The sequence below is a fragment of the Epargyreus clarus genome, unplaced genomic scaffold (assembly GCF_041222505.1).
Source record: "Epargyreus clarus isolate Ecla_fem2 unplaced genomic scaffold, WU_Ecla_fem_2.2 ptg000001l, whole genome shotgun sequence".
In the NCBI taxonomy this organism is placed as follows: Eukaryota; Metazoa; Arthropoda; class Insecta; order Lepidoptera; family Hesperiidae; genus Epargyreus; species Epargyreus clarus.
This window is the reverse complement of record NW_027332209.1, coordinates 11,372,644-11,385,694: the sequence shown is the minus strand read 5'-3', so window position 1 is coordinate 11,385,694 and position 13,051 is coordinate 11,372,644. Positions and strand designations below refer to the sequence as shown.

The 13,051-nt window shown below is 36.1% G+C and overlaps 1 protein-coding gene across 1 annotated transcript in view; it reads left to right on the top strand.

Moving 5' to 3' along the window:
* The window catches only part of IP3K2 (Inositol 1,4,5-triphosphate kinase 2), a 197,401-nt gene that overhangs the window by 29,087 nt on the left and 155,263 nt on the right, over positions 1 to 13,051 (top strand). The window contains exon 2 of the mRNA XM_073081427.1: positions 4,324 to 5,033. Within this exon, the coding sequence (XP_072937528.1) occupies positions 4,329 to 5,033 (705 nt within the window). The 5' untranslated portion in view covers positions 4,324 to 4,328. The remainder of the gene's footprint in view (positions 1 to 4,323; positions 5,034 to 13,051) is intronic.

The following is a 13,051-nucleotide window of genomic DNA, read 5'->3' as shown; positions in this document are numbered from 1 at the left end:
CAACCCTACACGTAACAGGCACGAACTTACCTAAAATCAACCATGATGTGCGTGTAATAAAAATCAGAATGTCGTATGATAGTGAGGAAGGTTAAAGATGGTTTCCTGGTTGATGCGCTAATTGGCCTGCATCAAGTTTGTGGGGAGTTTCTTTCTTTGTTTGCGAGTAGGTAGGTATGTTCTTTGTTCAGGTGTAAATAAATATAATAAACGTAAGCCAGTTTTTTATAACAATAATTAACGTAGCAAACTGTGCAGTTCAATTGATAGTAAGTGACTACTGCCGCCTATGAACTGTAATCAACCCTAGAGAAAAGAGTCCTATCTGAGGTTGGCCACAGATGCATCACTATCCCTGAGGACTAAGTTGGAACGCCTCGGATAAGATTGTTTCCTATGCCTCAAAGCTGAACACAGCAGCGCTTATTTGGCAGTTATTTGGCAAAACATGGTGTACTAGTGGTACTTCTGAAAGTGAACCACAAAGCGTCTACCTACCTTCAAGTATTCATAAGAAGTTAAAAAAAAACTAAAAGTGATCTATTGCTCGTATATGGTGTATAAAAACTATTATTAGAATTATTTTGTTAGAAAATCTTCGAATTTTTATTTAAGAAAAGTCCTTGGTTGACCTAAAAGCTTATCTGAATCGGCCAATAGTCAATCAGCTTATTCGCGATTTGGATGGATAGACTAATGTTTAGATTTTTATCCACAGGTCTCTAATTTGAAAATAGCTTTGTTACTGAGTGTATTAATATTACCCTATGCGTGTGTGTATGTTTTGTAATCGATAATTAAAACCTTAGATTAAGAAAGAAAATAGACACAGTCTATCAAACAAAGTATTGATGCATACGAAAACTATTGATTTGCCGCATAGAGTAGAACGTATAGGCCGTTACTCTTATTACTTTATTATGTTATGTTAAGTAAGTATCTAAATATTCGCAATAATTGACTAAAACCATAGTGCTTAAAGATACGCAAATTGTGTTTCGATGCATATATAATACGTTATCTCCCTTTTTTGTCTGACTACGTAATTAAAATCAGTATTTATGAGATACACATACTCATAGGTATCGTAGAATTGTAAGCACGTGCGCCGAGACATGGGATCCATACTGAGAGGTTCGGAACGGTTCTCTATACAATGCAAAATGCCGCATTTGCGTCATAACTCTGCACGATTACTCGTAAAACACATTTTACTTGCATTATTCGTTTTATTCTCGGGTATTGCATATGCTGAGTGTAGGGAAAAATCTAATCCTATGTAAAATATATATAGATAGCATTTTTTTGTTGAAGTAGCAATGATTATGGGTATCTGATGGTAAGGGGTCGCTACCGTCCATGAATTGACCTCAAAGTGGATTGATGTCTAGTCGTATCAACAGCAACATTTAAAGGTGGTGGTGGTGAACCCTTTGTGGTTCGACTCCGGCGGCACCACCGCCACACTTATTTCTGCCTCATAACAGCAGTGTTACGCGCTGCTGTGTTCTGGTTTGAAGGGTGTGGTAAGGGAGACGTACTTTTCCAAGGCGCTCCAACTTAGCTCTCAGGGCTTCGCATCTGTGGCCGACCTCAGATAGAAATATTTTATCCTATCTAGGGTTGATTACAGATGTCCATGGGCGGCAGTAGCCGCTTACCATCAGGTGGATTGCATGATCGTCTGCTACTCCTACATTATAAAAAAAAGCTGATTGCTGTTATTCCTCAGGACTAAGTTGGAACGTCTCATGTCTTTGCCTTACCACACGATTCAAACCAGAACATAGCAGTGCTAGACACTACTGATACAGGGCAGAATTGATGAGTTTTAAAATTATGGGATGTCACTTATCAGATCGGACTTTCGTTTTTCGGGTATAGATTGTATTTAGCATTTTATCACATATATCCACTTTATTTCTTATTGGATTTTATTAAGTAAGAATAACAGATAGCGCTCTACGTACACAATAAGTATGTCTATAAAATAGTTTACTTTAAACAGATGTAAGAAAAATAACGAAGAAATTTCTGAATAACAGATCTTTGTTGAGCGTTCTGCACCATTTCCTTACTTTTTATCTCCAGTAATATCATCAATGTGAACAACATTCAACCTTATGTGTTTACTGTAAGGAGCATACGTTTATACGAGTGTTTAGATGAACGTTATGGCCTGATGAGTAACATGTCGTACAATGTGGCTATTGATTCCATCTGCCGTTACATATACAGCTGTATTCATCGAGAACGTTGAAAGAAATTCGAATATTTATTAGTATAGCGTAAGTAGTTTTTATCTAGGTAGAGACTACATTTGAATACAGAAAGTATGGAGTCTCCATGCACTATATGAAGTAAAAAATACTTACCTTTTTTTTTTTTTTTTTTTTTTGGTTACGAGGGGGAAACCTTCAAAAGGTACCCTGTGCCGTGGGAGCGGCACGGGGTTATGTGGGATTCTTACCGCACTAAAACCCCCCCGGTGGCCGTCCTCTGCGCTGAGTAGAGGACTCCGGGATCTCCAGAGGAACGCAACCGGAGTCCTCTTAGCGCGTTGCCCCATCGGGCTCCTCCCAGGTGAGCGTGACGCTCGCCACACCGTCTGGTGTGCACAACGGTATGCGACCGGAAATACTTACCTACTCTGTGTGGTTTGATAATTCTCCTATCGGTAGCACAGTCGGTATAGTAGCAGTATTCCTATTGCCATTTTGTGATTTGAGTTGTTTGAAGGATGTGGTAATGTAGATAATTACCGGGGATCCATACACAAAGACATAAACATCGCCACTATGCCTAATAACAGTAATATTTTGTTCAAGTTTCAAGCAAGCGTGGATTTGTTCTGGGTTAAAAGGTGTGATAAGGAGCCAGGGGTAGCAACACATCTGTAGGCGATCTCGGTGAGGACACGCATCTTATATGGGGCTGGTTAAATATATCCATGGGCCACTGTAGCTACTTACTATTAGATGGACTGCATGGTCCTTTACTATTTCTATATTACAGATTTTTAATATTTTATAGAAAATAAACTTACAGAAAAAGGTAGTTATTTTAGAATGACATCATAATTTTACATTATGTGCATGTGTATGCACTGATAACGATTAAGTTTAACATCACACAGAAGACTTTAAAACATCAGGATTAAATGATACGTCCATTACGCACAAATACCGACGTCATTTGATAAGGAACTTTCCAGTCATTAAATACAGGACACGGGATCGTATCCAGTCTAGTGTTTACAGTGTTATCTGTTCCTGATGGGAATTTAATTGCACGATATCATACGCAAAACAATAGATTACGTGCAGTTTGTTGTAGATAAGAGATAAGAGGCAAATAAATTACTTGTTGTACTAAATTACTTGACGATTTTATTTTAAAAAATGTACGGCATGACTAGAGTAGGTATATTAAAGGAGGTGGTGGTATTTTCGTTTAGTCATGTAGCGGAGTCACTTTACCAACCATTCGCCAATAGGAAGATAGTCCTATCTGAGGTCGGCCACAAATTCACTAATTTTGAGGGTGAAGTGTTTTCCCTTATCACCATTTTATCTGAACACTGCAGCAGTATTGTTTACCTCTACTTGCACAAACATATGAGGTTGTAAAAGCAGTAACTGCAAACGAAACGTAAAGGCTCTATCATCGTTAAAAATATTCGGTATGGAGATTATTGGTTATAACAGCACATCTGTGACTTTCTGTAGCTCAAACCTAATACTAAGAAAATCAATTGTTACAAATTGCGTAAAGATAATTTCATGTTACTATATTACAATCACATATAAAGTACCATTTAATCTTCTTCATCGGCGGCAGTGACTGCAACATCAGGATTGCATGCTCATTAACTATCCTTATTATCCAAAAATAATGATCTGAATAGCAATTTTTTCTCAAGATTCAAAAGGCAGTCCTAGAAAAACAAGAAACAATGTAACGTGAACCTTCATAGTATGTTGATTGCAAACCGACGCTTGCGTCACTCAATGGAGAAGTCATGTTCGGTTACATTGCATGCATAATGCGTTTAATGGAATAGACTTACATCCGATCGAAGCATTTTCCTTGTATGACTTTCTTTGGATACGGGTAAAAGCTTTTCAGCTTGTCGGCAAAGTTTATATCATTAAGTACATTAATAAGTTTTGGTTAATATATTTAATTTTATGACAGTTTTGTATAACGAAGGACTTAGGCGAACAGTCTATGAGCAAAATCAGTTTCAAATGAAAATCTAATGTAAACAATCAAGTTTATGTTGACAAACTGTATTATTAACCTGTTATCATATAATTCCAGAAAGCATGCCTCGTCTCGAGCAGCCACCCCCGGAAGACTTCCGGCGCGTGCTTCGCGAGAAAGCGCTGAGCCACAGCCTCTTCTACCTGAAGCTGGGCGCGGGCGTGCCGGCCGGCCACGCGCGCGAGCCTGCGCCGGCGCAGTCGCCGCGGCGGGCCGGCGGCAGTGCGCCCGTGCGCGCGCCGCTGACCGCGCGCGTCGCTCGCCACGCGCAGCCCCGCGTCTCCGAGCTCCTGCGCCGGTTCGAACCCGGCCCCATGCAGTACCTCCGCATCCCCCGCGCCTCCACCCCGCCCGAAGACATCACCTCCTCCGATGACGACGACCGCGCCGCCGTCCGCCGCCGCAGTCGCGACCTGAGCGACGACTCCGCCGTGGAGCTGGAGCCGCGCAGACGACATTCGCACCCCCGAGACGTGACGCCACCCCCTGAGACCATGTCGCCCAGGCGGGAGAGGACTCTGATAGAGGCTCACGTGGTGGAGTTAGGTCGGAGGGGCAGCGAGGGTTGCGAGACCAGGGGCAGGTGTGTGAGGACGCCGAGCGTCGTCGTGAGTGACTATTCGGACGGAGTGGCCGTGGGCGCTACCGAGGAGGAGGTGGATTGGCTGCGAGCGCGCTCCCTGTCGGCGGACTCCGCCTGCTCCTCCTGCTCTACACTGTCCAGTCGTGATGACGAGGAATTCGAGTCGCCTACGCTTCCCAAAAAGGTCAGTGTATATGCTTTCATTTTGTCTTTTTACGTTCCATAAAGTGTTCGTGTATAAATATTATTATTATATCTATTGTTAGTGATTAATTTCAAAGGAGATTCTAATCTACAGTCGTCAGCGGCATACGTTATTAAGTTGTTAGGAACGATAAAAATATAGGTGAATCCTTATCAATCGATAGCTGATAGTTGCATACTGAAAGAAGAAAATCGTAATCACTACACTTAATTACAAGGTTGATATTAACAATAAAATAATATTGCATTTTGCTACATTGATTAGGCACAATTTATTGCACTTGTTTCTTATAAAAATAGCTTTGTTGTAAGAGCGTATACTATCGAAACAAAAAAGTCTTTGGAAGCCGACAGATATAATTAATCTGGGCTCGTTTTATTTGTATTCAATCAGGTATTCTTTGTTTATTTACTCACGCGATATTTAAGGCGATGATCGTCGGCAAGGTCGCAGGCGCAGGTATTTAGCGCATACTGCATACTTTCTATAATCTAGATCATATACAAGTACTTTAACAAAATCCTGTTTAACTCTGTTAAATAAATTTTAATGCTCATATAAATTGGGCTGGATGGACTTTTATCAATTTAAGTCCGAAACTATAAAAGACTTCTAATATTTAATTCGGCACAAATATTGTTCAAGTTATAGTTAACATTAGTTTTAGTGAATAATAAACAAATCCAACCTAAAAACATATTGAAGTTAATTGTACATACTATAGGTAGGTACAAAAGCTTTACAGGAAAGTATTATTTTTGCCGGATTTAATATTATGTACCCTCGGCAAAACCGCATCAATCATTCATATAGGTATTTTCAAGCTGAAATAAACCCTTTGGTGGAATTCCACATTGCACATTAGAGGAGGATTTAAATCAAATCCAGTACGAATGTACCTACGCCTGTGATATGTAGAAGTAATAGGCATGTAACAAATGATCTTTATAACAATAGTATTTGGATTTGTAAATGCAGAAAACATACAGGTTACGGTCAAGCTTTCTTTCTCATTATTTCTAAGTTATTTTGGCGTGTGAAATCTGTCCACACTTGTTAACGTGTAGGTTATAGGTACCCCAAACCATTATGACGAAGATTGATACTACCTTAAGGTTTTTACATTTTAAAACTAAATCTCATCAAGCTTCTTTTAATATAAGAAGAGACCCATGCCCATAGACAGTAATGGGTTGATGATGAAAGGCTATTTACGGAAATCTGAACTAATGTAGATATGTTATATATGTGATGCGGAGTAACAAGCAATAAAACTCATGTAAACTGTTTAAACTTCGGATTTAAATGTTAAGATTAGCGCCTATCTCTGGTGCAAGTGTTGATTGACTAATCCCGTTTGATTATTTCTAGATATATCTACTTGTATAAATGAAAGATAAAATGAATATACTGTCGATATTTCGACGCTGTACAAATAAACAATGAGTCTGCCACGTTCCTCGAGAAATATGCACGGCACAAAAACAATAATAGTTATTTTGAAGCAAATATTTTAAAATCAGTTATGTTTTCTGGATGAAAGTAGCCTAATTTTACGCGTTAAGTAAAGTCTAAGTAATGCTATTTACCATTCCATATAACCCTTTGACTAATCGTTTCCCAAATTAGTCAGTTGCATCAGTATCTACCTTTTTTATTATATAGGAGTAGCAGACTAGCATGCAGTGCACCTGATGGTAAGTGGCTACTGCCGCCCATGGACATCTGTAATCAACCCCAAATAGGATTAGATATTCCTACCTTAGGTCTGCCACAAATGCGCCGCTACCCCTGAGGACTAAGCTGGAACGCCTCGGAAAAGTCTATCTCCCTTACCACACCCTTCAAACCGGAACACAGCAGCGCCTAACACTGCTGTTATTAGGTAGAAATAGGTGTGGCGGTGGTGCCGCTGGAGTCGAACCACAAAAGGTTCTACCTTCAAAAGACCTTTAGAAAGACAAAAATGTTTTTAGGCGAGTGTAATACAAAAAAATATCTGACAAATCATTGGATAAACTTAATAAATATCAATCATTATTTTTACGATAAGTAGGCAGTAGTCATTCTGGGAAATGATACTACTAACAAACGAACGCTATGAGTGACGTAGTTCATAAGAGTAATATCATAATAGACGCACATACGAGCGGGTCAAAAGGTCGCTGTAGTCAACCGGTAGTAAATAAAAATAGTTGCATTCATTCCTGCTTATGTTAGGTCTAACTGGTTTATGCAATTTAATAACAATTACTAATAAATTTGTATTATGAAATATTACGATGAAATTGCTATGACCACTGTAGTGTTCATAGTGTTCAATGGTTCATGTTTTAATAGTAAGTATGATCTCGGGTGTTTATGCCGGAGGTGAGGGTGTGATTCGAATAAGATATTTTAGTAACATTGTATTATTATTTACTAGTTTTGTCTGTCACCTATATCTAAACATTTTTTTTTCCGAAAGGCACTAGGTCCTACTTTATCAGAACCAAATATAAATAAATATCTGACCCAAACCTTTTTTTATATGTAGAATCTAATCACGTAAATAGAAATCATGGTTCTAAGACAGACAATTTTGTATTGCATTACATTACACGTACCATCCCTTACTTAATGATAAAGGAAAAACATAAAATCCTACATGCCTGAGAGTTTTATAATGAATATAATGATTTATGATATAATTCTATAATGATCATTAACGTAAGTTAAACTATAACTTCGTTAACTTGAAAGTGAACCTGTATGTGTAGTTTCGAGGACTTTTCCCTGATTTAGCAGAATAAATTGACTTGAATGAATGAATGATTATAACAAACCCAAATTTAAGTTTGTATGAAAAGTCTAACTTAACCTAATCTAAGTAAGTTTGTGTCAAAAATCGAAATTTGTATTGATACAAAATTGATACAAATACTTTCCTTTAAACCATTACTTCATATTATCTTGTTTTTATGCTTCGATTTTTAAATGGTGCAGTAATTGTGGATATTTCCTAAAATATTATGCACGTCAGTTTTTCCTGGAAACTGCATATTAAAATCACATTCAGCATTTTAATTAACATACTCGTTTATTTCAACCAAAGTTGTAATTATTAAATCATTGTCCTTATCGGTATGTTCAGGAACGTTACCAAAAATACGTCATACTTATTATTTTTTATCGTATATGAACAGTTTAACAGTATCCTGTTAACGTTGGTATATTTCCATTGCTGGTATGCGGAACCTTCCGTTTGACTTGATAAAGTTATCTAATAGCCCTATAGGCTTGGAGCATCATTGTTTATCCTAATCCTGCAGTTTTGTATTGCATTACTGAATAATAGATATTTACTTAAGTGTAGTTCAAGTTAATCTTTATGATTTAGAAATTTTCAATTGATATTTTGAGCCATTCTATTGACCTTTCCACCTGATGGCTTTACCATAGTCATTTCACTGAACATTTTGCAGGAATACACTGCTAATAATTTTCCTGGATTTCATACCGTCACTACTACTTACGGTATTAATGGGAAGAGATACCACTTCCTTTTTCCCATGAATATCGACGGAAGTATTTGGTTTATTAATATTTGGGACCACATATCTGACGTAATTAACCAATTAGTTATAGTTCCTAGTCAAGCAGAGTTACTATATCGGTAACATTAAATAGGACTACTTTTTCCTTGAAGTATTTTACTTTAGCTCTCTATGTATTTGCGGTTAACCATCGTCGCAATTTGTCTCTGACTCGCAATGAAACCAAAATTAATACAAACGCTTGATGTGCCATAGTCTTCAAAAGGAAATACAGTCAAAAACACCGGATTGAGTTCTTCCACCTTTAAATACTTTGACCTTTCAACTATATATTTTATTATTGTTCGTTTAAAACGGATGGCGACATCCGTCATTTACATGGCCAATGTTATTGTCTGCGGTAAATAGAGCGTAGCAATTTCAGCTGTGTTACTGTACTAATGGGATTTGTATACTAATTAACTCGACTAACATAGCATTTGTATTTTGTTATTGATAAAATCTTTAATAGTAACCAAATCCCTAACTATTTCTCTTGAATTTTATTTGAATTATTTTAAAATTGTTCGGTGGATAAAAAGGTACTGGGTATAGAAAATAATACCGAATATATCTCTAATAACGAATTCTATATTTTTAAAACTATTTATTCCAAATAGAATATCTCTCTTACTTTATTCAGCTACCCATTTAAGTTCACAAAACCATAAATCTAAATTATAAATATTATCTGCAATATACTACTGCGGCTCTCTTTCTATTCAGTTACAAATTTAATTCCGTAATTCGAAAAACCATAAGCCCGAAAATATAACTATTTTTTTATTATTAATAAATATAATAATCATAGTTATGTACTTTTGATAACTTGCAAATCTATGCAAGTATTTGTGCCTGTAATTAAATGGTAATCTTGTCATACACGTGTTTAAACGGCTATTTCGAAATCAACATCCGGCTATTTTTTAGGCTCACATAAACAAAGTTTATGTATGTACATTGTACAGATACATACGTATGTAATATTAGTACATGAATGAAATTTCATACACTTCTATTTGGCTTAGATGGCCTCTTGTGGCGTACAGGTCGCCTTACAATCACTCTATATTGATAGCAGAGTTTCGGATTTATACCAAAGCTTTGGCATTACTATGAACGGTCAAATTCATTTTTCGGACGGGTTTAAATTAGTATATAGTAGATTTAGGTAACTGTGAAACTACTCATATCTTTCGAAAATACAATACGAACCAGGACGGTCACAATTCGGATGGAGTACGGATTCATTTATATACGCCGACGTAGAGCGTGTCAGACGCTTGCCGTGACAGACAAAATGTTGTCTTCTATATAATGTTTATTGACGTAAATGTATCTACCGTAGGTTTTTTAAATATAATATAGGAGTAGCAGATGAGCATGCTGTCCACCTGATGGTAAGTGGCTACTGCCGCCGATGAACATCTGTAATAAACCCAAAAAGGATTAGATATTCCCATCTGAGGTCGGTCACAGATGCGCCGCTATCGTTTAGGACTAAGCTGCCCTGCTGTTCTTAGGCAGAAATAGGTGTGGCGGTGGTGCCGACGGAGTCGAACCACAAAGGGTACTACCAGCTTCAACCAAATCTAAATGGGCTGTGTCTGTCAATATAATGTATCCATACAAAAAAATTTTTTTTATCGGGGCCTTATTGTATAAAGGTTAGATCTCCTGTGAAATGACTTTAGACTTGGCTATTTACTACCGTATAAAATCGCTTAAGCACATAACCCAAGCTCTTTAAAGCAGGCATAAACGTAATACTTTTTCAAAGTCATAAAAAATCTGAATTTAATTAAATTATTCACAAAAGGAAAACAATAGCTAATAAATAATGTAGTAATTAATCTAAAATATTATTTATGATATCATAAATGCGTAAATTATAATGGCGCCATTGTTAATTTTAAAGTAAAATCATTGAATAATGGAAAATTCCAAATCAAATGTAAGTAATTTAAATAGTAGCATTTTATAATAAGCAAATGTTCTAACTTGCCAGTCCTGTATTATTGTTTAACTGACTACATGTTATATTATAGTGTCGTTTAGAAATTCCTTGATATTGTATGATAGGTACCTACTGAAGAAGGTGAAGGTGGTAGAACCTCTTGTGGTTCGACTCCGGCAGCACGATCGCCACACATTTTACTGCCTAATAACGGCAGTGTTAACCATTGCTGTGTTCTAGTTTGAAGAGTGTCGTAAGGTAGATATACTTTTACGAGGCATTTCAGCTTAGTCCTCAGGGTTAGCGGCGCATCTGTGACCGATCTCATGTGGGAATATCTAATCCTATCTGGGGTTGATTACAGATGTCCATGGACGGCAGTAGCTACTTACCATCAAGTGTACTGCATGCTAGTTTGCTACTCCTATATCATAACTAATAAAAGCGTGTTAAAAAAAACAAACTGTAATTTTAAAAGTCATTATAAAATACCAAATACTTTCCCATAATCTTTTACAAAATATTTTTTACAAACAGAGACATTTTGTATCAGAGTTATTTCAAAAGTATTTTTATAAACTTATTTGTTTAGGATTTTTGGATTTATATAAACTATACCTTTAGTAACGGTCTCCTATTCACCTTTAATAAAAAAATGTGTTTTTCTTTTAACACTTTTAATTTCAATTTATTTTAAAGATCATTCCTCATTTAGTTTTAGATTTATAGTGACGAATTTATGATCCTCATAAATCGGTGTTGATGTGATGATCTGTCTATTGTAATTATATACCTATTAATATGAGCAAAGGTCACATTTGCTGTTTTCACTGCTTTAACCAACCAAATATTTAACCAACCAAGTTTGATCACGTTTTTAGCGAGTACATTTATATGTTTTCCAAAATTCTTCGGTTGCCTCAAATGTTTCATGTTTAAGCGCCGCTCAGTTTACGTCAACATAACTACCCAATCTAAAATATTGTGTCAAATATTGTTACAGCATTATTTGAATGTAAATTTGTTCATATCTGACACAATATGTGTCACAAAACTCGATTCCATCTCACGGACGCTATTGACGTCACATTAAACTTGTAACTCATTTTAATGCAGAGTCGAAGTCGACCATATTGGATAAGTCGTTTAAGATTTATGTCTTTAATATTATTATCAACTGTAAAAGCGTAATTAATATGTATGAATTCCGTTCCATTGATTTGTTGTAATGCACTGCTTTTAATTAATTTAAATGTATTGATATTGCGGTAAAACTTACGACTTTATGGGGTACTAATTAAAGATCGATGAATTTTTAATTTTACTTATATTAGACAACCTTTAGATATTTTCAGTGTAAAATAAATCTTGTATAAAAAATTTACTTAACTAACTTAACTTACATAACGCTTTGTCTGACAGATTAAAATTTTCTTCATTTTCATTTTCTTTTCTTCTTTCAGCTGTGGATTCCATACAATTAATGAAATTGAGGAAATAATAGATTTCAATGAAATTTAGAAATATTTGTATCCCATTTTATCTTATTCAATATACCTAATAAACTTACAAAACAAAACAATTTACTTCATATCCAGTAGATACAAACTAAAACCATCATTATTTTTGCATACTTGTTTCAAAAAAATATTATTGGTTCTTGGTTGTTGACCTCTGGTACATTTTATATTTGATCATTAATGATAGTAGTGTGTATTAATTGGAGTTAATTTTGTATTTCTAATAAACTGTTTCTTTTTGGAAGTCAGCTAAAAACTTTTGCTTTGCTTGGTATAATATGCAATCTTGTTAAAGGTAAAGGACAAAATGCACAGGAAATGTGCATGTTTTAATGCAATTTTTATAAAAAAACGTATACTAGTGGAGATTAAATTAATTATTGCAGTTTTTAGTTGGATAGAGATTCCGCTAGTAGGCAGTGGTTAGCGAAAATATCCCATTGAATGGACATTTTCCCCTATACCTACTACTTCTATGGGGAACATAAAAAACCATTTGAAAACTCTGATTATTGCAACATTGTCTGTGTATTGTGGAACCCTTATTGTGACTTAATCTGTGTGAGGTTATCCCTGGAATAAACCATGGGATGTCGATAATATTAGTGTCGTTGTTGATAAATTCTACAATACGATAAACCTGTTTATCTTCTACACTATAATGGCATCATAAGGACTAGTTCAATTAATAAATGAAACAATAGGTTCTAGTTCCCTCACATCACACGGCAATCATCACAATTGATCATTACGCTACGCAAAAAGTTGTCCGTTTGTTGGGATTCGTAAATAAATCGTTAATTATGGGTAGGTAAGACAATGGCTTATTATAGTTAAGGTGCGTTTACACTAGGGCTGCCACCCCATACTATCTTATATATAAAATTCTCGTGTCACAATGTTAGTTACCGTACTCCTCCGAGACGGCTTTACCGATTTTCACCA